Source organism: Thamnophis sirtalis, unplaced genomic scaffold (genome assembly GCF_051295495.1).
Source record: "Thamnophis sirtalis isolate CommonGarterSnake01/CBP01778 unplaced genomic scaffold, rThaSir2_p1.2 scaffold_20, whole genome shotgun sequence".
Taxonomy (NCBI): domain Eukaryota; kingdom Metazoa; phylum Chordata; class Lepidosauria; order Squamata; family Natricidae; genus Thamnophis; species Thamnophis sirtalis.
The window spans coordinates 99,788-126,553 of NW_028261400.1; the positions used below are offsets into that span (position 1 = coordinate 99,788).

General features: G+C 43.8%; 1 protein-coding gene across 1 annotated transcript in view; it reads right to left on the reverse strand.

Annotated features, from left to right (window-relative positions):
* Positions 1–26,766, reverse strand: part of LOC148042234 (uncharacterized) — an 845,903-nt gene that overhangs the window by 45,285 nt on the left and 773,852 nt on the right. The window contains exon 13 of the mRNA XM_087703082.1: positions 24,934–26,267. Coding sequence (XP_087559208.1) covers positions 24,934–26,267 — 1,334 coding nt within the window. The remainder of the gene's footprint in view (positions 1–24,933; positions 26,268–26,766) is intronic.

A 26,766-nucleotide genomic window follows, 5' to 3' on the forward strand; every position in this document is an offset into this window, starting at 1 on the left:
GAGACAGAGAGAGAGGAGAGATATAGAAAGAGACAGGGAGAGAGGAGAGAGAGAAGAGAGAAAGGAAGAGAGAGAGGGAGAAAGAAAGAGACATACATAAAAAGAGAGAGAGAGAAAGAGAGACAGGGAGGCGGCGAGTGAGAGAAAGAAAGAGAGACAGAGCAAGAGAGAGAGGGAGAGAGAAGATAGAGAGAGAGAGACGGAGGGAGACAGAGAAAGAGAGAGGGAAAGAGAGAGAGAGAAGAGAGAAAGTAAGAGAGAGGGAGAGAGAAAGAAAGAAAGAGAGACATACAGAAAAAGAGAGAGAGAGAAAGAGAGACAGAGGGAGGCAACGAGTGAGAGAAAGAAAGAGAGACAGAGCAAGAGAGAGAGGGAGAGAGAAGATAGAGAGAGAGAGAGACAGAGGGAGGGAGACAGAGAAAGAGAGAGGGAAAGAGAGAGAGAGAAGAGAGAAAGTAAGAGAGAGGGAGAGAGAAAGAAAGAGAGAGACATACAGAAAAAGAGAGAGAGAGAAAGAGAGACAGAGGGAGGCGACGAGTGAGAGAAAGAAAGAGAGACAGAGCAAGAGAGAGAGGGAGAGAGAAGATAGAGAGAGAGAGAGAGACAGAGGGAGGGAGACCGAGAAAGAGAGAGGGAAAGAGAGAGAAAAGAGAGAAAGTAAGAGAGAGAGGGAGAGAGAAAGAAAGAGAGAGACATACAGAAAAAGAGAGAGAGAGAGACAGAGGGAGGCGGCGAGTGAGAGAAAGAAAGAGAGACAGAGCGACAGAGAGAGATTTGTCAATCTCCTTGGGGCTGAGAAGAATTGCTGCCAAAGGGACTTTCCTGAAATGAACCACTAGACTCCTAAACAACTGGAAAAAATAAAATCTAGTAAGAAGAAAAGGCAACCAAAAGAGCAACATGCAAACAGAAGCAAATAAAAGAATCCCAGGAGCAAAACAAATTAAAGTGTTAATTGTTCAATGGGCTGTTAAATTAGCCAGGCCCACCCAGACACATGACCACCTGGCCACTTCCATCCAGCAGGTCTGCCCCTCCCAACAATCTGAGGGACCATGAATTGGCCCCCTTTAAAAAGGACCCCTGCCCTAGAGGGCCTCCTGCTTGAGCCAGAATCCCATCCAGGTCTGTTTCTTTTGCCTTGCAAGGCTGCAACCGGAGGCCCTCAACGCTAATCATCCACAGACAAATCCTATCCTTCCATTACGTGATTTTCTATCTACGTCTCCCGTCAACTGGATTCCACCTGAACCGTTTCTTTCCTCCGGCTGAGGAGAGGAGGAATCCCTGGATCTCTCTGCGGTCGGGATGGATTCCATGCAAAGACCTGCAGGGAGGAGTTTTGGATTTTTTGTTAATGTTGAAAGAATGGTGCATTTTTTCCTCTTTTGTTTATACGTCCGTATAAAATTGCCCTCCTTTTCTTTGTCGTTTTAGCTGTGACTGCATGCAAGAGGGAATCCCATAACTTGCAGAAGCACCAATTCTCCTGCCTGGCTTTACAGAAGGTTGAACAGCCGTTAAGGAAGAGGGTGGGCCTGGGGTCCTCCCTCCTTCCCCTCCCTCTCTTTTCTCCCCTCAATCTTTCTCTTTATTATCTTCCTCGCCTCGTTTTCCCTCTCTGGACTCCGGGTCCCTCTTGGCCTCTCTGAGGTCCAGTCCCGCCCACTGTCCAGACTCCAGGCCCTTCTCCACCCTCCCTGGGGGCTGCCCGGGAGCCCCTCCAAGAAGCCCGGGCGGAGCACAGTGGTAGAGAGCTGGGGGTGCTTGGAGGGGCTTCATCCCAGCTGGGCTGTGGGTGTCAGCACTCCTCCATTGAATAATTAGGAAAGAAAACCACGAGACTCCATTGATAGAAATCAAGTGTACTTTTACTAATTATAAATGATTAGAAGCGTAGCAAAGCGAAGACTGATTATTTAGGCGCGAAAGCAAATGATATATAGAATAACCCATTCCCCACCCCTTGGCATCCCAGTTACAGTCCAATCATAATTCTCCCAAGTGTCAGGTGTGCGATAACTTCGAAATGCATCACCCAGATGGAATGTCGGTGCCGTTGGCCTTGGCGGGAAACCTCCTCCGAATGCGCAGTAAGACAGGCAGCAGAACTCCAGACTCTTCCTCCAGCACAATTAGTAATCCCCTCCCAAATACCATGCCCCCCCTCCCCGTTTCAATGGCAGCTGAAGCAGCAGCAAAGCAGAGGCTGACAGCGGGCATCGAGGGTTCCTTTTTCCTGCAGGGCCACATTGGGGCTCCGTCTCCAGAGGCTGCGGCCACCACCATCCCACCCAGGATAGCCACACAGGGAACAGTGGCAGCCAGCCCGCCTGGAGGTGCTCGAGCGACCCTGCCCAGCTTGGGGTGTGTGGGGGCTGGCTCTGCTTGGGGAAGAAAACTTTCCCAAAGAAACTGGGAGACCCACTGTGGCCCAGGGATGGGGTGTGTGTGTCCAGGGCCCCCACTTTTGTTTTCCTTTTGATGAATTAATTGGCTTCCTGCATGGCAAGGCTCTAATCGGAAGCCCCGAAGGCAGCTGAGAAGCGGACAAAGACCTTCAAATATCAGTAATAGAAGATGGTTTTTTAATCAAACTGCCTCCCATCAATTGGATTCCACACAAGCGGAATTTCTTCCTTCAGCTGAGAAGCAGAGAGGAGGAAATCCGGGGTCTCTGCAGGGCTGTGATGATGATAAAAGTCCCTGCAGACACAACCAGGGAGGGGAGGGGGCTCTGTAGCTTTGTGCAGGGAAAGAGAAGGTGGGTTTTCATGGTTTATTTGCCTATATTAAAATTGTGTGCATGTAAACAGAACCAACCATCTGGTTGAAAACCCTGCAGAGTTTTACAGAAACGGAAATTGTACGTTTCTCCCTTTCAAAAAAAGCTGGATTTCCTTTGGTGCTGAGTGCGAATGCTGCCCTGCCCCCATCCACCATTTATTCCAGTCTGTGTGTTTTGTGTGAATGTTGTGATAACTCAAGAAAGTGGAGATAAAATTTTCTGTTTTTCTTTCTCCCTTTTCTATTTGCTTTCCCCTTCCCCAGGCCCCAAGCCCCCTCCTCTGGATTTTACAAGATCTCCTACAACAGGTTGTCCTCCACTTATGACCACAATTGACTCCAAAACTTCTGTTGCTAAGCGAGACAGTTAGGTGAATTTTGCCCCATTTTACAACCTTTCTTGCCACCGTTGTTAAGTGAATTACTGCAGTTGTTAAGTGAACCTGACTTCCCCATTGACTTTGCTGGTCAGAAGGTCGCAAAAGGGGATCACGTGACCCCCGGATATGGCGACCGTCATAAATAGGAGGTAATTGTACATCATCGAAATTTTGATCACGTGACCATGGAAATGGTCGTAAGTGTGAAAAATGGTTATAAGTCACTTTGTAAGTTTGAATGGTCACTAAATGAACTGCCATAAATCGAGGACTGCCTGTACAGTCTCTGGTCTGTTTGATGCCTGAATTCAAAGTCCCGAAGAGGAAGAGGAAGAGGCAGGAAAGAGGCAAGGCTTCCCTGGAGACCCCCGGGGGCTGCTAGCAGTTAGACTTATATACCGCTTAATAGGGCTTTCAGCCCTCTCTAAGCAGTTTACAGAGTCAGCATATCGCCCCCCACAGTCTGGGTCCTCATTTCACCCACCTCGGAAGGATGGAAGGCTGAGTCAACCTTGAGCCGGTGAGATTTGAACCGCCGAACTGCAGCTAACAGTCAGCTGAAGTGGCCTGCAGTACTGCACTCTAACCACTGCGCCACCTCGGCTCTTTCTGACCCTCATCAAGTCCCTGAGTTCCTGAGGGGGGGTCCTAGCATGAGTCCGAAAGCTCAGGAGGCTCAGCCTGAGGCCCCAGTGACCGACCCAGATTGGATCCTGCGATCTGGAATCTTTTAGGCGGAAAAGAGGAGAATAAAAAAGAATAGAATAATGTGGCTGCAGAAGCATTCAGGCACAGCTGAAGCCCCTGAAAAATCTACTCATTTCTCATATACCCCAACAAATGGCTGAAGCTTTGTTTCCTGTAAGGAGAAACTGCTGGTTGTTATAGCAGAAAGAGAAAAACTGAATTCTGTATATACACACACAGACACACAAAACACACCAAGTTATGTTTAATATTTTTTTTAATTGACAAAACAATATCATGTTTCAAGTGAAAAAAAGTAAGGAGGCCAATTTCTCTCTTTTCTTCATAATTTACAGGAAGACCATGGAAATTTCAAGGCTGAAATTGAAGAATTTCAATTCAATTCCAATTGAAGAATTTCATCTTAAATACTCCCCTCCTCTCTCTCCCTCCCTCTCCCTCTCCCCCATAGTTCTAGGTTGAATTACATTGCCTGGAACAAGGTTGGGAAAAATAAGACCTGACTCTTTTTAACTTGTTCAAAACACAGAACATTATACATAGACATACAACCATTCACTATGGCTGCATTACTATTAGTCTTCTCATCATTCCCATCACCCATCTCCTCCCACTTACAACTGTAGTACTGTAACTTTGTGGCTTGTATCCTTACGATTTATATTGATATTGTTTCCTGATTGCTTATTTGTACCCTACGACTATCATTAAGTGTTGTGGCTTATGATTCTTCATGAATGTATTTTATTCTCCTTATATTCACTCAGAGCATCTGCACCAGAGACAAATTCCTCGTGTGTCCAATCACACTTGGCCAATAAAGAATTTTATTCTATTCTATTGAATTGCCAGCCAATAAACAAAAGAGCAGGTATTTTAATTAGTTTTAATTTTAAACAAGCCTGATGACTCAAGTCACAAACCCAAGGAAGCTAATTTTACTCTGGTTTAGATCTTTTACGGAAGAAATATTTCAGATGAGACCAGCTCAGAAAAGAGAATCGAGATCTGAGTTGCAGGGTTCAAAAACAAGCTGGGGAGAAGGCGGAAGCCCTCAGAGAAAACAACCAACACAGAATCAATAGTTTGGAGAAAGAACTCAGTGATGTAAACAAGGAAAGCCATCATCTCCACTGCAGAGTTCAGGAACAAGCTGAAGAGGACCAGGAGCTTCTCAGGGAGAACCGAGCATTGAGGGAACAACAGGAAAGGTCAGAAATACCGTCTTTCCCTGAAAATAAGCCCTAGCCTGACTTCTTTGGGGTGGGCTAATATAAGTGAAGAGGTGGGCAAGGCCAGCACAGGAGGCAGCCCCCCTTCTCCCAGTCATGGAGGCTCCGCCCCTTAAATATGGCCTGCGGATCAGCTGCAAATGTGGAGCCCCCATTAAGCTTCATTATCATTGTTAAGAAAACAAAGTACCAGTCAGTTATGATTCTTTTCTTCTCCTTCACTCCCCAGAAAAAGGTGTCTGCAAGCGTCACCAGAGAAACAAATTGAAGACCTGGAGGCTGATATCATCACGGTGGAACCGTACCTACCGGAACCCATCTACCCCAATATCCCCATCATTGATGAGCGAAGGATGTCAGACGTTCTGCCTTGCACGACAATGTGATGGTTGGTAAGTGAACTAATTTGGTTGTCAGGTTTTCTTTATTCTTCTATTTTAAAGGCATTTTGTTATTGCTCTTTTTATTTAATTCTTAATGCCTTTTGTTCTTTTGCATTTCTATCTTTGGGGTCTTGGGTGGGGGTGGTTGGACTATGGAAGCTAACAGGAAAGAAAATTAGGAGCCTTTAACCTTAATTTGGTTGCTCAGTTTTATTTCATTGTTTTGTTTCTTGCTTACTATTTCATTATTATTAAAATATTCAATCTGTGTTTCTTTTGCCCCAGGACAAATTGTGGCCATGGGTTAAATTCCAGCCATCACATTGTTGACCCAGGGTTGAAAGTCTGACATCGCCAATTATGGTGATGTTGGGATCGATGGATTCCGGTATGGAGGTTCCACCGTGATGGAGGCCTCCTCCTCATCTTCAGCTGGAGGTTCTGGTGACGCTTGCAACACCTTCAACGCAGAGGCCAAACAACACATAGGTTCCAAATATGACCAAAGTCATTTTCCAGAGTCTCCAAGGAAGTTCTGAGGGTTCTCACTGGATGGCCACACGAGCTCAGTCTCTTCCATTTCGGAACAGAATTGAAGGGATTAAAAAAGGATCTTGAAGGGTATTCCAAATCCAGATGTATATTTACATTACAAAATAAATTTAAAAGACTCAAATCAACTTTACAAAAGCATTTCCTCTTCAGTTCTTTCCTCTTTGCAACTTCTGACAAGTTATGGGGGCCCCTGGAAGGCGACTTTGTTTGTCCTTGGGGTCTATGTCTTCATTGACCTCTGCATATTTGTTCACCCATGCAAGTAAGTCGCTCCTCATCAGGGGAGTGGCATCACCACGACCTGGGGAGCCCTGGGGCACTGAAAGCCCCCCAAAATGTTGGTGGAACTAACAGGAGAAAGTATAGACTCCCTCAGGGCTGGAAGGGACCTTGGAGGTCTTCTAGTCCAACCCCCAATTTTTTCTTGAAAATCTGGAGCCCCCATTAAGAATTATCTTTGTTATCATTGTTAAGAAAACAATGTACCAGTCAATTATATTTGATTCTTTTCTTCTTCTTCAATCCCCAGAAAAAGGTGTCTGCAAGTGTCGCCAGAACAACGAAAGGAAGATGTGGAGGCCACCATAATCACGGTGGAACCGTACATACCGGGACCCATCTACCCCAACATCCCCATCATTGATGAGCGAAGGATGTCAGACGTTCTGCCTTGCACGACAATGTGATGGATGGTCAGTGTTTGAACTAATTTGGTTGTGGGTTTTTTCTCATTATGATGATATTATTGTTATTTAATTCTTAGATGGATTCTATTTGAGAGGCAGAAAAACCCAGCCTACTGCAGTCAGTCAGCAACTTGGAGGCTGCAAGAAGTGAGTGGCCGGAGGACTTGCCCAAAAGGAGAGTCCTAGCTGAAGGGAGAGGATTTGGGGTCTCTTTTTTTTCCCCCCCAATATATATATATATTTTATTATGTTTTCATTCTATACAATCACATATTCACTGTGCTTAATCAGGGCATATAACATTGAGTAATAAACACGGCCCTCACTTATATAGAAAATGCCCTCTACAATACAAACCCAGTATACCACCTTGGCCCGCCATACACCCTCTTTCAACCCCCTCCAACTTTCATTCTTCCTTCTCACACACCCCTCTACGCCTACTTCCCCTCCCCTTCTTTCTAACCCTAACCCTATCACTCCCTCTAATCCATTCCCTCCCTCCCTTCTCCTCCTCCTCTCTCTCACCCTCTCCACCCTCCTTCTTCTTTCACTCGACTCTTTCCTTCGGTATATTTCTATTACCTTCCAGTATATTCGGTTTGTTCTATTTTCGCACTAACATTGAAAAGCCACAGTATACAAATACAATCATGGAATTTAACACATATTGTATTTCCCCCCTCCCCCCTCCCCCTAAATCCCCACCTCCCTTCCCTCCCCCCGACTTCCCAAAGACCATACGTGGTATAACTTTTGGACAATCACAGTCTAAAATATCTCTACATTGAACTCAGCTTCTTACTGTTACCCAAATTTTAAACAATTTAAATTGTTACTGATACTAAGCATAAGCTATCTGGAGTTTCTTAGTCCCATATTTACTTTTTATGTAATCAATCCATTTTTTCCAGTCTCGTTTATATCTCTCGTTTGAATGTTCTTTGAGATATGCTGAAATTTTGGCCATTTCGGCTAAGTTCATAACTTTCAAAGTCCATTCTTGAATTGTAGGTAAATCTTTCTTCTTCCAATACTGCGCCACCAAGAGTCTTGCTGCCGTTATTAAATACAGAACCAAATTAGTCTCTGCTGCTGTAAAGTCAATACATATACCCAGTAAAAACAACTGGGGGGTAAATTTTATCCTTCTTTTGAAGATGTTTTGCAGGATCCACCATATTTTTATCCAAAATGCCTTGACATTACGACATGTCCACCATATATGAAAATATGTAGCATCACAAGAACCACATCTCCAACATTTAGGCTGAACATTTGGATACATAGAGGCAAACTTTTTAGGATCTAGGTGCCATCTATAAAACATCTTATAAAAATTTTCTCTCAAGTTTTGTGCTTGTGTAAATTTCACATTTCTTACCCAGATTCTTTCCCATGTTTCAAGCATTATTGGTTCCTCGATATTCTGAGCCCATTTTATCATACAATCCTTAATCAGTTCCGTTTCAGAATCCATCTGTATTAGTACATTATATATCCTCTTTATATGCATTGAGCTTTGATCTCTTATTTGTTTAAACAAATTATCCTCAACTTTTACAAAGCCAATTTTTTGATCTGTTTTCCACCTAGCCTGTAGTTGACCATACTGAAACCACGTTTGAACTACCTTCTCTTCTTTAAGTACCTCTAAAGATTTTAGTTGCATCACCCCTCTTTCTGAGATAAGAAGTTGTCTATAGGTGGTTCTATCGTGTTTTTGTTCTACATTCATATTTTCAATTGCATGTCTAGGAATTGCCCACATGGGCACTTTATCATTTAATTTATGTTGATATTTTTTCCAAACCCGCAATAAAGCATTTCTTAAGATATGATTTTTAAATTTCTTATCCATTTTTTTGTTAAATAACAGGTAAGCATGCCAACCATATAACAAGTCATATCCCTCGATATTCAAAATTCTGTCATTAGTTAGATGAATCCAGTCACTAATTGCAGATAATGCCACTGCGTCGTAGTAAAATTTTAAGTTAGGTAATTTCAATCCTCCTCTTTCACGTGCATCTTGCATTATTTTCATCTTTACCCTCGGCTTCTTTCCTGCCCACACAAATTTGTTGATACGCTTCTGCCATTCTAAAAGATTCGCATCTCTTTTAAGTATTGGTAACATTTGAAAAAGAAATAAATTTTTTGGTAAACTGTTCATTTTTACTGCCGCTATTCTACCCAGCAAGGACAAATGCAGTTTTCCCCACCTTTTCAACTCCAACTGTATACTATGCCAAAGTGGTTCATAATTATGCTTATATAATTTCCCATTTGAGATTAAAATATTAACTCCAAGATATTTAACTTTTTTAACTACCTCACATCTTAGCATCGCCCCCAGTTCTTCCTTCTGTTTGATAGTCATATTTATAGCTAATATTTTGGTTTTTCCTAGATTTATTTTAAATCCCGAGACTTGACCATATTGATTGATCGTGTTCAATAATACCCTACTAGATTCCTGCGGTTGTTCCAATATTATAACCAGATCATCCGCAAATGCACGGACTCTATATTCTTGCTGCCTAATCTTGATCCCTTTTAAACCATCCAAGCCCCGTATCTTATTCAACAGTATTTCCAAAGTTATAATAAACAATAATGGGGACAGAGGACAGCCCTGTCTTGTACCTTTTTCAATTTGAAAGGAGTCTGTCAGACTTCCATTGACAATGATCTGGGCTGTTTGCTGCTGATATATTGCACCAATTGACCGTAAAAAGCCATCTCCTATCTGCATTTTTTGCAATGTCTTCAGCAGGAATTGCCAATTAACTCGATCAAAGGCTTTCTCCGCATCCAAAAATATGAATGCGGCCGGGATTTGATTGTTCTTTCCCAGGTATTCTAAAGCGTTAATAATTAATCTAACGTTGTTCTTCATCTGTCTGCCCTGTATAAAACCAGTTTGATCGGTATGTATCAGTTGTTGAATTACCCCCATTAGCCTATTTGCTAATATTTTAGTAAAAATTTTATAATCTACATTGAGTAATGAAATAGGTCTATAATTTTTTGGTTGGGTAAGGTCTTGGTCTTCTTTGGGTATCAACGATATGAACGCAGTCTTCCACGAAGGGGGCACTTTCCCTCCCGATTGAATTTTATTGAATAGTTCTCTGAGGGGTTCTACCATTTCTAACTGTAAATTTTTGTAATAAACAGCTGTTAAACCATCTGTGCCTGGTGCTTTCCCTAACTTTAATTGTTTAATTGCCTGCAAAATTTCCCCAGAGGTTATAGGTTGATTCAGCTTATGCCTATGTTCTTCTCTAACTAGGGGGATTTTCTCTTTATCTAGGTATTTGTCTATATCTCCGTCCTTAATTTTATCCCCTTTATACAACTCTGTAAAAAATTCCCGAAATACCTTTTGAATCTCTTCCTGTTGAAACACTTCCTTCCCTCTGTAACACAATTTGGATACATTTCGAGCTTTCCTTTTTTTTCTAATCTGATAAGCCAACCACCTACCGGGTTTATTTGCATTGCAGAAAGTATTATGTTTAGCATATAATAAACTGGTGGCTACCTGGTCAGAGATCAGCATATCAAACTGAGATTTTAATATAGCAATTGTTTCCCTAATCTTTGTATCTCCTGGATTCAATGTTAATTCTGACTCTTTCCCTTTAATTTCCTCTTCCAATTCTTTTCGTTTTTGCCCTTGTTTGTGTCTATGTATTTTGTTTATATTCATTAATACTCCTCTCATATACGCTTTGCTTGCATCCCATACATATTCCATAGATGTACCCTTATTCATATTGAGAACAAAATATTCCGATAGCAATTTTTTACAATCATTAACATACTTTTCATATCTAAATAAGTTTTCATTCAACCTCCAGGACCTTCTTGCCTGGGCTACCCTTCCCAATTCCATCCAGACTGGATTATGATCTGAAAGAACTCTCGCCATAATCTTTGTCTTCTTCACCCTGCAAAGTAAATCATTTGTAATTAGTATAAAATCAATCCTTGAAAGAGATTGATGTCTGTTGGAAAAAAAGGTAAAGTCATGTTCTTCTGCATGCCTCTTGCGCCAAGCGTCTCGCAATTCAAAGTCGTCCAGCATGTCAAAAAAGGGTTTGGGTAACTTAGCTTGAAATTTGGTGTTCGGGCGAGCTGTCTTCTTATCTCTTTTAGTGTCGATCACGCCATTCCAGTCACCCAATAATATGCAAGACTCGAAGTCCCACTGTACTAATTTAGCATGGAGATTTCTATAAAATCCATCTTGTTGTTGATTAGGAGCATAAATTCCCAAAAGTAACGTCTTTTTCCCTTCTAAGATTAAATCTAATGCAATATATCTTCCAAAGGGATCTGCTTCAATTAGCTCAGCTTTAATGTCTTTTCTTAAGTATACTACTATGCCGTTTTTCTTTTCCATGGCTGAGGTCGCAAAATGTTGGCCCAGTTTGGGGTTAAACAAATATTTTTGATCGGTTGATTTGATATGAGTTTCTTGCAAACAAATTATGTCATTCTTAAACTGTTTGAGATAATGAAATATTTTCTTTCTTTTCTGTGGAGAGTTCAGTCCGTTAACATTCCATGTCAAAATCTTAGTTGTCATTTTTGGTTGCCTGAAGCTTTTTTAGAGCCTCCCGCAAGGCCTGTCTCACCTTTGGTTTGGCTCCTCCCACAGCTTCTGAGCTTGTTGCAGTAGCTCCTTGATCAGTGGCCAACGATTGTTGAGATTGTTGCATAGTAGCTTGTTTATCCGTTTGTCTGGTGGTCATACGGTTGGATCTTTTTTCCTTGACTCCTTGCCCTTCCGGGAGAGGGAGATAATACATTTTATCTGATGGTTGTGTGGTTTGCTGTTTATCTTGTTCGTCTCGTGGTTTTTCACCATATCCCGAAGATTCAGGGTATCCCATCTTCAGAATCTTATGATAGAAATCACGAGCTTTCCATACAGAACTGAGACGATATCTTTGTTTGTCCATTGTAACTATAATACCGAATGGGGCATCCCATCTGTACTGTATCTGACACTTTCTGAGCTCTTCCACCAGAAAAGCATAATCTCTTCTGGCTCTTAGCATCTGAGGTGGTATTTCTTTCAAAACAATCAGGTCCTGTCCACCAATTTGAAGCTTAGTATTATAAGACTCTTGTAACATCATATTTCTAGATTCTCTTGTAACAAAGTATATTACCACATCTCGGGGAAGTTGCCTTTGTTTTGCCGCCCATGAGTTAACACGAAAAGTCTTGTCAATCTGCCAATCAAAATTGGATCCCGGTTTTCCCACCAGACGGTCAAAAGCTTCAGAAAACATTTGCTTTAAGTTCTCCTGCTTTTCTTCACGCAGCCCCCTCACTCTTAATGCAAGCTCCATCTGCTTATACTGTATCATAATAATTTGTTTTTCAGCATTATCAATTTTTTGTTCCACCACTTCAGTTTTGGATATCAGGTTAGTTTTAGCTTCATTGAGAATTTCTAAATTATCTTCCATTCCAGAAATATATTCTGTTATCACATTTACAATTCCCATCATATTATCATTCATTTTAGTGACCCTAGTATCGAATTTGTCATATAGAACTTCCATCTCATTCCTTATTTCATCTTTGAACTCTCTAAGCATTTCTAGATTCTGTTCTCTGGATTCTCTAAACATTTCTAAGTTCTGTTCTCTGGATTCTTTGAACATTTCCAGGAAAAATTCTTTTGTTAGTACGTCTCCACTAGGGGGCATAGATGGTGGGGGCTGCAACTTTGTGCCAGGTATGGGAGACGTTTTCAGAGGTAATTTCACAGAGGTTGATTTGGATGCCATTATATTTTGGTTTTAATTATTTATTCTAAATTGCTAATCCACTGTGCTATTTGGAGAAAAAGAAATTCCTCCCCCCCCCCTTTTTTTTTTTTTTACAAAGGGTTTTACGGAGGATTTCAAAAGAGAAAGTCCGTTTGGAATGTTTGGAATGTCTCTGTATCAACAACAAAGAGTCTTTGAAGGCTTTAAGGGAGTAGGTCTAATTAAATTATAAGAGGTTGTTTCTTTGATTCTGTAGCAGGAAGCCGGAGATAACAAATGCAGAAGCTGTAAACGCCATTTTGAAGACAATTAAACAAAAGAGGTTTTTATAACATTGAAGCTGGTATTTCAGATAGAGAAAAGTTTTAAAGTTCACAAGTTTGGTCTTTGCTCGTATTGATTTTTAATAGTCTGTTTTCTAAAGATTGTCCTAAGGGGGAGGGGTTCCTGTCTTGTGCTGTAAATAACAGATGCGAAGTTCAGGTCGGAGTTGAATGACTCAGCTTTGGGTTGATCCTCCCCCTCCGTCCACAGCCCAAAAAGAAACAAACTGTGAACTTCAAAGAAGATTCTTACCAGCTGAGATTCCTCACTGCTTTTTTCTTGTCTGAAAAAAGAGTTATCTTCTTGATATTGAGTAGATAACGAACCAGAACTCTGGGGGCAGCTCTGTTAAGCTGCCGACGGCGACAGGCCACTCCCCGGAAGCCCTGGATTTGGGGTCTCTTGAGGTCACCTGGGGTCCTTGGTTGCTTTGCGTTGCCTGCTTTGGGTTTTTGGGTGGGGATGGCTGGCCTTGGAAGCTAAAAAGGAAGGAGAGTGGGAGCCTGGTAATTTTAAATATTAATTTGGTTGCTAAGTTTTATTTATTATTTCTTGCTTACTTATTTACTTATTAAATTGGTGCTTCTTTTGCCCCAGGATGAATAGCTGCCAGGGGTGAAATGCCAAAACAACTGGAGCCCAATTTGGACCCCTTCGGCATTGACAACCTCGCCATCAGTCAATTGCCAAAGGCCGCCTTCCTTGGAACAGCTAACATCCAGTCCAAACATCTGCCTGACTGTGTGTGTGCTCTGAGGAAGATGAGGGCTACAACTGAGGTTCAACCATACTGGACAGGACTCATGAGGGGAATCGGACAAAGAGTGTCTCTCCCATAAACAATTGGGGAAAACACACATGACAGAAGCCCAGATTGGCTCTCTAGTTGCCCAGGTCAGGAAGGACCGTGCCAGGAGTTCAAATTCCTGGACATCTGGTGGAAAATGATGTGCAGGACTCAAGGATGAAGGCTGAGCATCCAGGACTGGCAGCTGCTGAACAACTGGAAGAAAAGTGCTTTCCCGACTCTCCCCAAGATGACATCCAGACTTTTATTCCCCGCTGAGAGACTCCTGGTTTCCTCACCTGAACTTTTCTTTTTTCTTTTTATGTACTTTTTAATGTAGTTTTATTTAACTTTTGGGGCTTGCTTATATTTTTTTTAACATTTTTTGGAGATTTTGATTAAATAAAAAATTGATTAAAAAAAGAAATGATACGAGAAAAAGTACAAATGAAATCTTAATGAAAGATTCACACTGCAGCTGCCATTCGTTCGTTCGAAATAAGAGAGCTTGTTAAGTCCTACTGCTAAAAATTATCTATTTTTCTGCTGGATTTTTCTGATGCACTCAGGAAATCATAGATATTGTTCTAAAAGCTGGATGGTATTTTTAAAACAACATCAAAGTAACTTTGTCTAAGAGTTGGTGTAAATGTTGCATCACAAAATCCTATTTCTTCAACTATCCCGCCTGTATTAATGACAATATAGAAGACTAGATGAGCAAGGGCCAATTGCTAGTCATACCTCCTCAGTTTTATGAGGCATTATCTTAATTAATTAACTTAATTATCAGGAAGTACCGTAGTTAATATTCTGCTGGGTCAAGGAATATCACCAGCATTCCCACAAACTATTGAGGAAGTGTAAAGATGTGTGCAAATAAAATATGGCATCAGGCTAGAAAGTGGAAGCTCCTGAGTTCTAGTCCCACCTTAGTCATGAAAGCCAGCTGGATGACTTTGGGTCAGTCACTATACCTACCAACCTCACAGGGTTGTTGTTGTGAGGGGAAATAGGAGAAGGAAGATGTGTTTGAGAGATTGACTGCCTTGAGTTGTTTATAGAAATAAAGGAAGAGTAACAAATAAAGGACCTTGGGGAGAGAAGGAGATGCTGCTGCACAGGGAATAACCAGATAAGGTGGGGGAGCCCCCAGGTGCATAACTGGCACAGGAAGAACCCCAGAAAGGACCGTCCCTCATTTTTCAGGCTTTCAAAAGAGTTGGTGGGAGATTTGTACTTTCAGACTTGCAAGATTCTCTTATGTATCCTTCCAATAAAGTAGAGTTACCTCATTTGGTCATATTTCCTATCTGGTGTACCTGGGAGGTGATGGGGGGACTTGCTACCTTGTGTGCCAGGTGAGTCTGGCCAGAGCCGGATCTGGGATCTCAGATGCGGCTGCTGCAGACTTTTGAGGTGCTTCTTCTTGTTTTCCCTCATCTTCTGAAGAGGGGTGACTTTCTCAGTTGGCTGTAGTGGCTTTTCTGCACATGGCAGAAAGTTCCTCACCTCTTTGAGGCCTTTCTCAGAGTCAGCCTTCTCTTGCTTGAGATGGACACTTGGCTAGTAACCTCATGCAGTTCTTTGTAGAGTTCTTCAATGTATTTCACCAAAGATTTGTTCTCTAGCTCTAACTGATGGCATGATCTCCTGCAGGTTTTCTGCAGGTCTTCCGTTGTGGTCTTAAGTTGATCCACTTTCTCCTGGAGACAGCTGTGCTGATCTTTCATCCACTGATTGTCTTTCTGGAATTTCTGGGTCTGAAAGTCAAAGAAGTCTCTCAGTTCATCAACCTGGAGGTTGGGACCATCAGTGGTCGCTGAGAGATTATCCAAGGATATTGACCGTATGACCATTTTTTCCTTGTTGCTGACCTGTTTGACAAATGGAGAGACACAGTCACATCCTCTCTCAGTTCAGGGCTAATTTTGCTAACCTGCCTTCTCCATTCTGGCTTTTTCCTGGCCCTCTCAAGCTCCGTTTTCTTTGGCAGAGGCGCCATGGGCCAGTCCACTGTGTGCAGAATGGCCTGCGGGACGGATCTAAGCATCCTGCAGGCCAGATCTGGCCTGTGGGCCATGAGTCTGACACCCCTGTCCTAAAGCAGTCATTAAACTACAGTATAACAACTTTGTGTAAAAAACACAAACTTGGCCCCTTTAAGACTTGGATGGTCTTCAACTCCCAGAATTCTGCTTGCTAAATGGCTGGCTGGAGAATTCTGGGAGTTGAAGTCCCCCATACCTTAAAGGGGCCTAGTTTGAGAAACGCCAACAAAATCCCTCAATACTGGTCTCTCTTCAAACTATCCTGACTTCCCATTTCATTCTGAATCCACCTCAAGGCACCTCATTGCTCAAAACCCCCCACAGGACTCGGTATCAGCTCTCCATCGATTTGACTGTCTTTGTATTGCTATGATTTCTGATAACAGGAAAAGGTGGTGACCATTGGAATTAAGACAGACACTTCCCCCCCCCGCAAGTACTTACTACGAGTCCCATCTCAGCCACGAAGCCCAGTGGGTGACCTTGAGCCAGTCCCTCTCTCAGCCTTCACAAGGTTGTTCTTGTGGGGATGAAGGAATCTTAGATATGTTCACTGCCTTCAGCTATTTAGAGAAATAATAAAGGCGGTATAAAAAATCCAAGTAATAAAAAATGAAAACAAATGTTCAGTCGCCAGGCCAAGTGTGCTATTGGGAAATAACTACTATCTGGCCAACGGAATCAGAGTTTAGTCATTTCCGCAAATCATGAAGCAGGTCGACCTCTAGCTTTGTGGTTGCAATGCCCACCCAACTGCGAAAGCCTGAAGCCATTTTTGGGGCCCCTAAACATTGCAGGTTTTTCCGAGTGCCCTTCACCGCCAGTCAGCCAGCCAGCCAGCCAGGCCCAGCCCCTTTCTGGAGACAAGAACCTTTGACATGATGGATGAGGAGATTGGTGACAGGGATGGAGGCTGCCAACATGGAAGGTATCAGCATGTCTGTGAAGTTTAATGGAACCCCCACTTTTCTAATCTCCCCCCCCCTTAGTTCTGCCTTAAAGCGAAGGGTCTCTCCCTCCTGAGGAGCCCAGGCGAGGGAGACCCTGCGATGCCCCCAGTGCCAGCCATCCAATCCAGCCACTTTCCAGGGATGTTGAGCAGAGCCTCCATTACATGGTCCAGACTCCCCAAGGATGCTGGAGGTTGCCATGGCGAGCTCCAGCCAATGAGCTCAGGAGGAGCCTCTGATGTCACAAGCCAAGGCTTTGATTTATTCAATCTGAGATTTGACCTGAGATTTGAACAATAACCACCAACCGGCTGCCTTCCCTTGGGGGTGTGGCTTATCCATTGATGAGCCAATCCTGAAGGGGCTTCGAGCCCTGAATTCAATTCAGCCAGAGCGGCTCCCTCTGAAGGGGGAACCCTCAGTCGGAGGGGAGCCCCACATTCCGCCCCTTCTCTGGGAGTGAAATTAAAATCTTGTCCCTTGGGAGTATAATCTGGTGTTAGAGATCCAGAGAATCCAGGTTTCCCTCTCCAGGCCCAGACGATGAAAGGGAAATATGCATAAAAGATCAGATGTGATTCATATTCAAAAGGCCTTGTGAGAAGGAGGTACCTGAAGAAACACATGGGTCTTTGCAGGGTTTAGCTGTCCTACTCACTGCCCGCGTAGGCCAGCTATGGCTTAAAGGCCAGATGATAAACTGCCCCCTACAGGCAGTGAGAGGGACAGCTAAATCATGGAAAGACCCAGTGGAGAAGGACCCTGAGTGCTGACTGGGGAGTTCTGGGAGCTGAAGTCCACTCTTCTTCAGGTTGCCAAGGTTGAAAAACATGCCCTAGTAGATCTTGCACTGGGCAATTGGACAGGTGACCTCTAAGGTCTCTTTCAACTCCATTTGTCCATTATTCTAACTGCTTACCTTTTTATGGAGGGAAAAAACAATCCTCTCCAAAAAGGGGCCAGAGGAACAAAATGGAGAATGCGGGGTCTTTGCCAGTTTTAGCTGTCCTACTCACTGCCTGCAGAGGCCAGGCATCACTTAAAGGCCAGACTATAGGCTGCCCCTTACAGGCAGTGAGAGGGACAGCTAAAGATGGCGCAAGCCCCATGGGGTCCTCCATTTTGTGGCGGGAAAGTGGCAAAGGAGAAAAGTGGAGAACTGTGGAGTATTTATTTCCCTCCTTTTTCCCTCTGGGTTCCGTGTGTGGAACCTTCCCTCTTCTTTTGGCTCCTTGAGTAAAACCCACCCTGGTTTTGTTGTCCCCCAAACTCGCTCCTGCTTAGTGTCGAACCAATAAGCCTCCGGACACAAGGAGTGACAAAGAATCCTACTTTTACTTTGGTTCCCAGATGGAAGGATTGAAAAGCTAATCAAGGGCCAAGAGGAGAATCTCACAGTCAAGGGAGGGACTCCCCTTTGCCCTTCCCCTAATCATACATGCACAACAGGTCCTTCTGGTTTGGTTCTTTGGATTTTACATTTTTTTTAATGGAAATTTTGGAAAAAAAAACTTTTACAAATATTTACCTCCCTCCCCCCCCAACCTTCCCCCCCCCCCCCCGACTTCCCAGAACCAATACAGGGTATAAATCTTTAACAAAAACGTTCTAAAATAAGCTTTAAAGAAAGTTAATATCATCTTCCATTTGAGCTTTAACTCCTCTTTGCTAGGCTAACTCTAAACAGATTATATCATTCCTTGTTTCTTCAGTCATAAACTATCTGAAATTTCTTAGTCCCGTATTTATTTTGAGTATAGTCAATCCATCTTCACTCCAGTTTATATCTCTCATTTGAGTGGTCCTTGAGATACACTGATATTTTAGCCATCTCTGCTAAGTTTGTTACTTTCAATGTCCATTCTTGAATAGTAAGCAAATCTTCCTTCTTCCACTATTGCGCCACCAACAATCTATCTGCGGTTATTAAATGCAAAATCAAGTTAGTCTCTACAACTATACAATCAGTAGTTATACCAAACAAAAATAACTGAGGGGTAAACTTTATCCTTTTTTAAAAAACATTTTGCATAATCCACCATACTTTTATCCAAATACCATATATGATAATATGTAGCATCAGCACTGTCACATCTCCAGCATTTAGGTTGTAAATTCGGATACATAGAGGCCAGTTTTTTAAGATCTAGATGCCATCTATAAAATATCTTATAAAGGTTTTCTCTCAAATTTTGGGCTTGTGTAAACTTTACATTTCTTACCCAGATCTTTTCCCATGTATCCAACATTATGGGTTCTTCAAAATTTTGGGCCCACTTTATCAAACAGTCTTTAATTAATTCTGTTTCCGAATCCATTTCTATTAATGCATTATATATGCATTATATATATTATATGCATTTGACTTTGATTTCTGATTTGTTTTAGTAAGTTATCCGCGTCTTGCATAAAACCGATTTTTTGATCTCTTTTCCATCTGGCCTGTAACTGTCCATACTGAAACCTGATTTTACATTGCTTTCACACCAAAGGTCACAGGTATCTTGCAAAGTGTGCCAGTTTGGGGGTTTTTTTTCTCCTTATAAGCGAGCTATTCTTCCTGGCAGTTGGTTTTAAGGTGCTAACTTCTGCCTCACTGCTAATGTGCAGCCCCCCCTCCTTCCTTCCTATTGCAGAGCAGAATAAAAGAACAAACAGTTTTTTTCTGAGGCAGCCCCCCCCCCCCGTGCGACTCCTCTCCCTCTTCAGAGAGAGAGAGAGACAGGAAAGGAGCAAAGCTCTTAATTGCCAAGGCAAAGAAATGAAGACGAGAGAAAATGTTTTTATCGGAATTTCTATTCCTCACTTTCATGTCCATTCCATCCACACCAGAGTCCTGTCTCCATGTAGGACCTTTCCTCTCATCCCCAGGGCCTCATCTGTGCATATATTCCACCCTCTGATCCTATTGGTAAAGAGGTGGCTGTTGGCGGGGCAAGCGCATTGCACACAGGCGGGGCAAGCGAGTGGCGACTGAGTGGGTGGGGGGAGTGAGCAAGGGGGCAGGCAATGGGAGGGAGTGTTCTAGTACATGGCCTCCAGAACAAATACCGGAAGAGACGCTACATTTGACCAACCGGTACCCCCTGAAACCCACCCCTGTTCCCCACTGACTTTGCTTGTCAGAAGGGGATCACGTGATGCCAGGACACTGCAACCATCGTAAATGGGAGTCAGTCGTCCAGCCAGGAAGGAGGGATACTCTCTCTCTCTCTCCCTCCCTCCCTCCTTCCCTCTCTCTCTCTCCCCCCCCCTCTCTCTAGAAACATACATCATGTTTGCAATAATTTACCTTTTTTTCTAAATAGGCACAGTTCCCTTACCGGAACCCTCGCTCACTCACTCAAACACACACACACACACTCACTCTCATGCACAAAACCATTTTTCTCCATTCCAATTCGGGTCCTATAAATCAATTGCTCTGTGAAACATCTGTGAAAAAAATTCAGGTGCTCAGGCATGAAAATGTGCCGCTCAAACACTATACTTTTCCGCACACACTGAAAAAAAAATAGAGGGAACATTGTCTGTAAGTATGCCGATGTGTAAATGCTTGTGTGTGTAGAGTCCCTATCCCCGACTGTGAAAGGGGTTAAATATTTTGATTCCCTTTCTTACAAAGAAACCCAGTGCTCCTCTGCACAAAAAAGGTTGAAAAACACTGCTCTAAGGATTCCTTTGTAACAAATACATGCTGGCACACATTGGGGGTCAAAAGCACTGATAAACTTTAGGAGATGCTGTCTGGTAGGCAAGGATCTCTATTCCACTATCTCCGAGCTGTAGCAGCTTGTCTGATTTGTGCCAGAAATAATCCAAAAGGAGCCAGGCACCCACCCCTATGAGTCCAACTTAACGGCAACTACCCAGGGACAATTTGAGATACAGACTTGACTGAATTTCCTAGAAAGGGAGGTTTTAAGTCTGTTTTGGGACTAGAATCTCCCTTCACAGGATGGCCTGAGGCTTTTGCTTGCAGGGCTAATAAAGATCATGAAGTAGTAAATGTCCTAATGGAAGAGATTATTCCTAGGTTTGGGCTGCCAAATAGTACATCATTGGATTGGGACCCATATTTCACAGCTAGGTTTGTGCGAACAGTTAAACATCACTCGGAAGCTTTACTCAGCCTACCACCTGGCAAGTCCTCCTATGGGGAAAAATGTAATGATTTACAAAAACAACAGATAGCTAAGCTCCACCAGAAAGCTCACCTGTGCTCACCTCAAACTTTGCCACCCTCATTGCACCTCAAAAGCGAATAGGCTTGAGCCTCTTTGAGGCCCTTTTGGGATGACCACATCCCTCCCTAAAGGCAGAGGAGAGGCCCATCTCACTGGTGGGCAAACTGACTCTTTGGAATATAATCTAATGGTTGGGTTGGCAATATATAAATCATGTAACAATGTTGTACCTGTTTCTTTAAAGCATACTGTAAAATGTGATTGGTTGCTGTTTTTCCTCAATCGGCCATAAGAGGGAGCCCACTCTTAGCTCGCTCTCTCTTCCTTAGATGCTGGGCTGATCTGATCTGAGTGAGCTATTTTAAGTTCTGCAACTGCTAGCAACCTTTGAGTTCTGAACTGATTATATGATACTGGACTATGTTATTTGGATTATCCCTTAACTGAAAGACGTTGATGACTGACTGACTTATCCGTGGGTAACTTGGACTGTTTGATGGACTGTTTGAAGCTTCCGAGTGATGTTTAACTGTTCGCACAAACCTAGCTGTGAAATACAAATATTTCCAGGAAAGTAGAAGCCTATTTAAACTGCAGTGTTTCTGTATGCTGGTTTGTGTGTTCTCCAACACAACTCTCACAACACTTCTCTGAATGTACTTGCTCTCCCAACGGGGAGCTTACCTAACACTGGCCCTGTACCAAAAGCGCAAGACACCTCGCTGGGGTGATGAATTTCCTTTCCCGTTATCTGCAGGACTAGATCACCCAGGGCATCCGTTTCAGCCTGCAGACTGAACGCTTGTAAAGATGCAGGGGCCAACAACCTCCTTGGATCAGCAGAGGAAGGGACCCTTTCAAAGGCTTCAGACCACCCATACAGCCCTAAAAGTGGAAGGCCGGGCATCTTGGATTGATCACTTCCAGAGTGAAGAAATACCCACGATCTGCCCGTCCTGATTCCTGGACTGCACAGCCTATGACTTTCTCAGTAGCAGAACTGGGACTGAAGTTATTGTTCTGGAACCAAAAGCCTCCGGAACAATACTTGTGTGAGAGGAGAACTGCCATCTCCCGTAGGTGTTTTCTCAATTAGAACATTTCCCCAAAAGGTGTTTGTAGCTACCCACATAAGTATTAGGAGTTACCCAATTATTACCACTAGCTGATTGGTGCGTCTGTGTGCATGAAGGCTAAGATATTAAGACAAATAAACTTAACAACCTTTGGGATGAGACCACATGATTTTGTGATGTATCTGTGCTCTTCCCATATAGGTGGGTACCTATATTATGCCCACTTTACCTGAAAGGAAGACTGGAAACCACAGGAATCTTGAACAACTCAGAAAGTACCTGAACCCCTTTCTTTGCTCCGTGGCTCTGGTCCCTCAATAATGCTTTGTATCATATACAAGCGGTGGAGGAAATCCTAGCCAAAGAGACCGGGGAGTTTTTTATTGCTGCAGCCAAAGAACAAGAAGCCATTTGGACAATGATAGTTCAGAATAGAATAGCTCTAGATATGATATTGGCATCCTAAGGAGATGTGTGAGCACTACTTGGACAACAATGCTGTGTGCAGATTCTGGAGAAATCCTGGAATTCCACAGCTGAACTACACACATCACAAAGAGAGCTGCAACTCCCCCTCCCCCATGGACGAATGGAAAGAGAAGTGGCATTGAGTGACAGGAGGGTTGCCTGATTTCACTAGTTAAGTACCTAATAATGACCCTGGCAGGCAAAGTCATTGTTCTCTTAATCACCTGTTGTGCATTACAATGCCTTCTGCTTTGCCTCCCCACCTGTAAGTAAACCAGGAGGTCTCCCAGTACAGGGATATTGCTGTTGGGTGAACCTTGGAAAATGAGATCATTTTCAGATTCAAAGGGGGGGGTGATGGGCTGGGTGCTAAAGCAAGGTCATAGCACACACTTGAAAGTAAAGCAGGAAGACTGTAATTGGGGTGTGGGGCTCTGTCTGTCTCACAAGAACAAAGAATGCTTTGTTCAACAGGAAATATGCATGTGTAAAGCTTGCAGCAATTATGGGTAGCTAGAAAGTTGATAACAGTAACAAGAATTGGACAACTTGCAGACCTCAGCTAAAAGTTAGGAATAGAGATGGCCGGCAGCAAATGAAACGCCTGTTAGAGAACTCCTGGGGCCTTCGTTAGCCAAGGCTTAGGAATGGCACAGCTAGAGACCAATAGAACAAATGGTAGAATTATTGCTAAAGTGTTTTTTAGAGGATATTTCTTATTATTTCACCTTGTCCCGCCTTCTCCTTGAGTGAAAATGTATAAAGCTTTCTTAATCCTTTGTTCTTGGCCTTTTGACCAGGAACCTTTTTCCTTGGAGTCCTGCAATAAAAAGCAATCAGAAAACCTGCCCCTCCTGTCTGGGTCCATCATTGGCTTCCACACCAGGCTCAGACCCAAATTGGGGAGAAGACAAGTGTGTTTTTAAACAGCAACTACCTGGATACATTTTCTTCCTGGATATCTGAATTTGGAATTCATGCCCAAAAGGAGACCGTCTCCAGTTAAAGAGGAGCTAAGGAGGAGAATCTCCTGCTAGTGAATTTCCTCATAGAAATCAATATCTCATTGTTGGGGGAAAAAAGAAACAGGAAATCATGCAATGTTGATATTCTCCAAGTTGGATTCTTTCTGGGTCTTCAGCTGCTGGAGCCCTCAACATTTGGAAGATGGGCAAAAGAGGGTCATGTCCTTGGGGATTCAGCATCATGAAGCCACGCAGGATTTTCATATCTTACTCTCCAAACTCAGGCACTAAGTTTGGTGTGGAGCCGAAAAGAACTTGATTGCCTGAATTGGGGAGAGTTTGAGAGAAGCAAAGGGGAGCCCAACTGCCAATGACTCTGGGTGGCTTACAAGAGAGGACAATAAAACGGAGAAGAAGATGGGTAAAACACTGTATGAAAATCCAAGCTCCCAATGGCTCAACGAAGAGCCAACCCAGGGGTGGAGGGCTATGTTGCAGGGCACAGTGGCACAGGCAGCAGCCGCAACAGGAGTCCCCTCCACAGAGGGAGAGGGTGTAGGAGGAAAAACACACACACAGAGAGACGGTTTCCAAGGGCTCAAAAAGGTTGAAAACTGCAACTAGGAAGGGGGCAGTATTGTAGGGGATTTCCCCCCACTGCTGCAGTTTTTGGAAAGGAGGAGCAGGTGGATGTGGAGAGGGAGGGGCTGGTAAGGCAGCTAAAGTGGGGAGGGGCTGGCTGACTACCGTGCTTACTGTCTCTGGGGTGCATAGGACACTGCACACCAAGACAACTACACACAAGAACAGCTTTCCCCCACCTGCCATCACTCTGCTCAACAACGAATTCCCACAACACCTCCTAAGACTGCATTACTATTCTTCTTCTTACTCTTCTCGGTAACTGTCTCTCCCCACTTATGACTATGTTGCTTGTATCTTTACAATTTAGATGGTTCTGTTTGTTTCTTAGTATGATTTGATTGCTTATAAGTAACTTACGACTATCACCAAGTGTTGTATGTTGATGGATGCCTTTTATTTTACTTCAGGTACACTGTGAGAGGTGATGCACCAAAGACAAATTCCTTGTGTGTCCAATCACACTTGGCCAATAAAGAATTCCCTTCTGCTCTGTCCTATTAACGGAGGACATTTCTTGGGTGAGAAGTGAAGGGAAAGAAAATCCAGTTGCCTCCTGAAAAAGCACCTTCGGGATGAGATCTGTTGCTTGAGCAGAGGGTTGGGCTAGAAGACCTCTAAGGTCCCTTCCAGCTGGCTTGTTCTTATTGTGTCAGCTCAGAAGGGAACTTCCTCCATCGGTCTAAGCCTCAGTGGGTCCAGCATCACATTAGCTCAGGTCTTCAGTGCAAAACGAGGAGAGCATTGAAAGGGCGGAAAACTCCGTGGCCCCTTCAGCTTTCGCTCGCCTGGCTGCACCCCCAGACCTCCCAACCCACCTTGACTAGGGGAGGACCCCAGGGGGAGGGAAGGGCTGCAGTCCCAGGAGGGCCCCTCGGCCTCCCCCTGCCTGATTGGGCGGAGGATTTTCTCCTGAATGGATCCTTTGATGTTTATAAAGGCTGCTCCTATGACTGAAGCTCTTGCCACACTCCAGACATTTATGAGGTTTTTCTCCTGTGTGGATCCTTTGATGTGCATAAAGGCTGCTCCTCTCACTGAAGCTCTTGCCACACTCCAGACATTTATGAGGTTCTTCTCCTGTGTGGATCCTTTGATGTCTATAAAGGTTGCTCCTCTCAGTGAAGCTCTTTCCACACTCCAGGCATTTATGAGGTTTTTCTCCTGTGTGGATCCTTTGATGTCTATAAAGGTTGCTCCTCTCACTGAAGCTCTTTCCACACTCCAGACATTTATGAGGTTCTTCTCCTGTGTGGATCCTTTGATGTCTATAAAGGCTGCTCCTCTCATTGAAGCTCTTTCCACACTCCAGACATTTATGAGGTTCTTCTCCTGTGTGGATCCTTTGATGTCTATAAAGGTTGCTCCTCTCACTGAAGCTCCTTCCACACTGCAGACATTCATGAGGTTTTTCTCCTGTGTGAATATTTTGATGTGCATAAAGACTGCCCCTCCGACTGAAGCTCTTTCCACACTCCAGACATTTATGAGGTTTTTCTCCTGTGTGGATCCTCTGATGTCTATAAAGGTTGCACCTCTCAGTGAAGCTCTTTCCACACTCCAGACATTTATGAGGTTTTTCTCCTGTGTGGATCCTTTGATGTATAAAAAGGCTGCTACTCTGACTGAAGCTCTTTCCACACTCCAAACATTTATGAGGTTTTTCTCCTGTGTGGATCCTTTGATGTCTATAAAGGCTGCTACTCTCACTGAAGCTCTTTCCACACTCCAGACATTTATGAGGATGGTCTCCTGTGTGGATCCTTTGATGTCTATAAAGGTTGCTCCTCTCAGTGAAGCTCTTTCCACACTCCAGACATTTATGAGGTTCTTCTCCTGTGTGGATCCTTTGATGTCTATAAAGGGTGCTCCTCTGGCTGAAGCTCTTTCCACACTCCAGACATTTATGAGGTTTTTCTCCTGTGTGGATCCTTTGATGTTCATAAAGGTCGCTCCTCTGACTGAAGCTCTTTCCACACTCCAGACATTTATGAGGTTTTTCTCCTGTGTGAATCCTTTGATGTCTATAAAGGTTGCTCCTCTCACTGAAGCTCTTTCCACACTCCAGACATTCATAAGGTTCTTCTCCTGTGTGGATCCTTTGGTGTGCATAAAGGCTGCTCCTCTGCCTGAAGCTCTTTCCACACTCCAGACATTTATGAGGTTTTTCTCCTGTGTGAATATTTTGATGTCTATAAAGGTTGCTCCTCTCAGTGATGCTCTTTCCACACTCCAGACATTTATGAGGTTTTTCTCCTGTGTGGATCCTTTGATGTGCATAAAGGCTGCTCCTCTCACTGAAACTCTTTCCACACTCCACACAGTTATGAGGATTTTCTCCTGAATGGACCTTTAGATGCTTTCGAAGACACTGATTTCTCTTGAAGAATTTTTCACATTCCTGGCACTGATGTTTCTCTTCTTCCTCCTGGATCCTTTGGGGATTCCGGGGTCTTCCGAAGGACCCTCCGCACTCCAGGCCCGTCTCGGCGTCTCCCCCCGTTTCCTCCTCCTCGCATCGCCCTCCAGGCAGCCGCCTTTCCTGGGCTCCCGCTGGGCTCATCCCTCCTGCAGCTCCGGAGCCTCCCGGCCTTTCCCCGCCGTCTCCCGGGGCTGCTCCGCGGGGCCCGCTCTCCTCCTCCTCCTCTCGGGCGGCGCTTCCTTCCTTCCCTCCCCCGCCGGGCTCCTCCGTCCTCCTGCAGGGGAGAAAGAGAGGCGGGTCACGGCGGCGTCCCCCTCACCGCAGGAGAGCCCAGGCCGAGGCCTCCCCTCACGAGGACCCGAAGG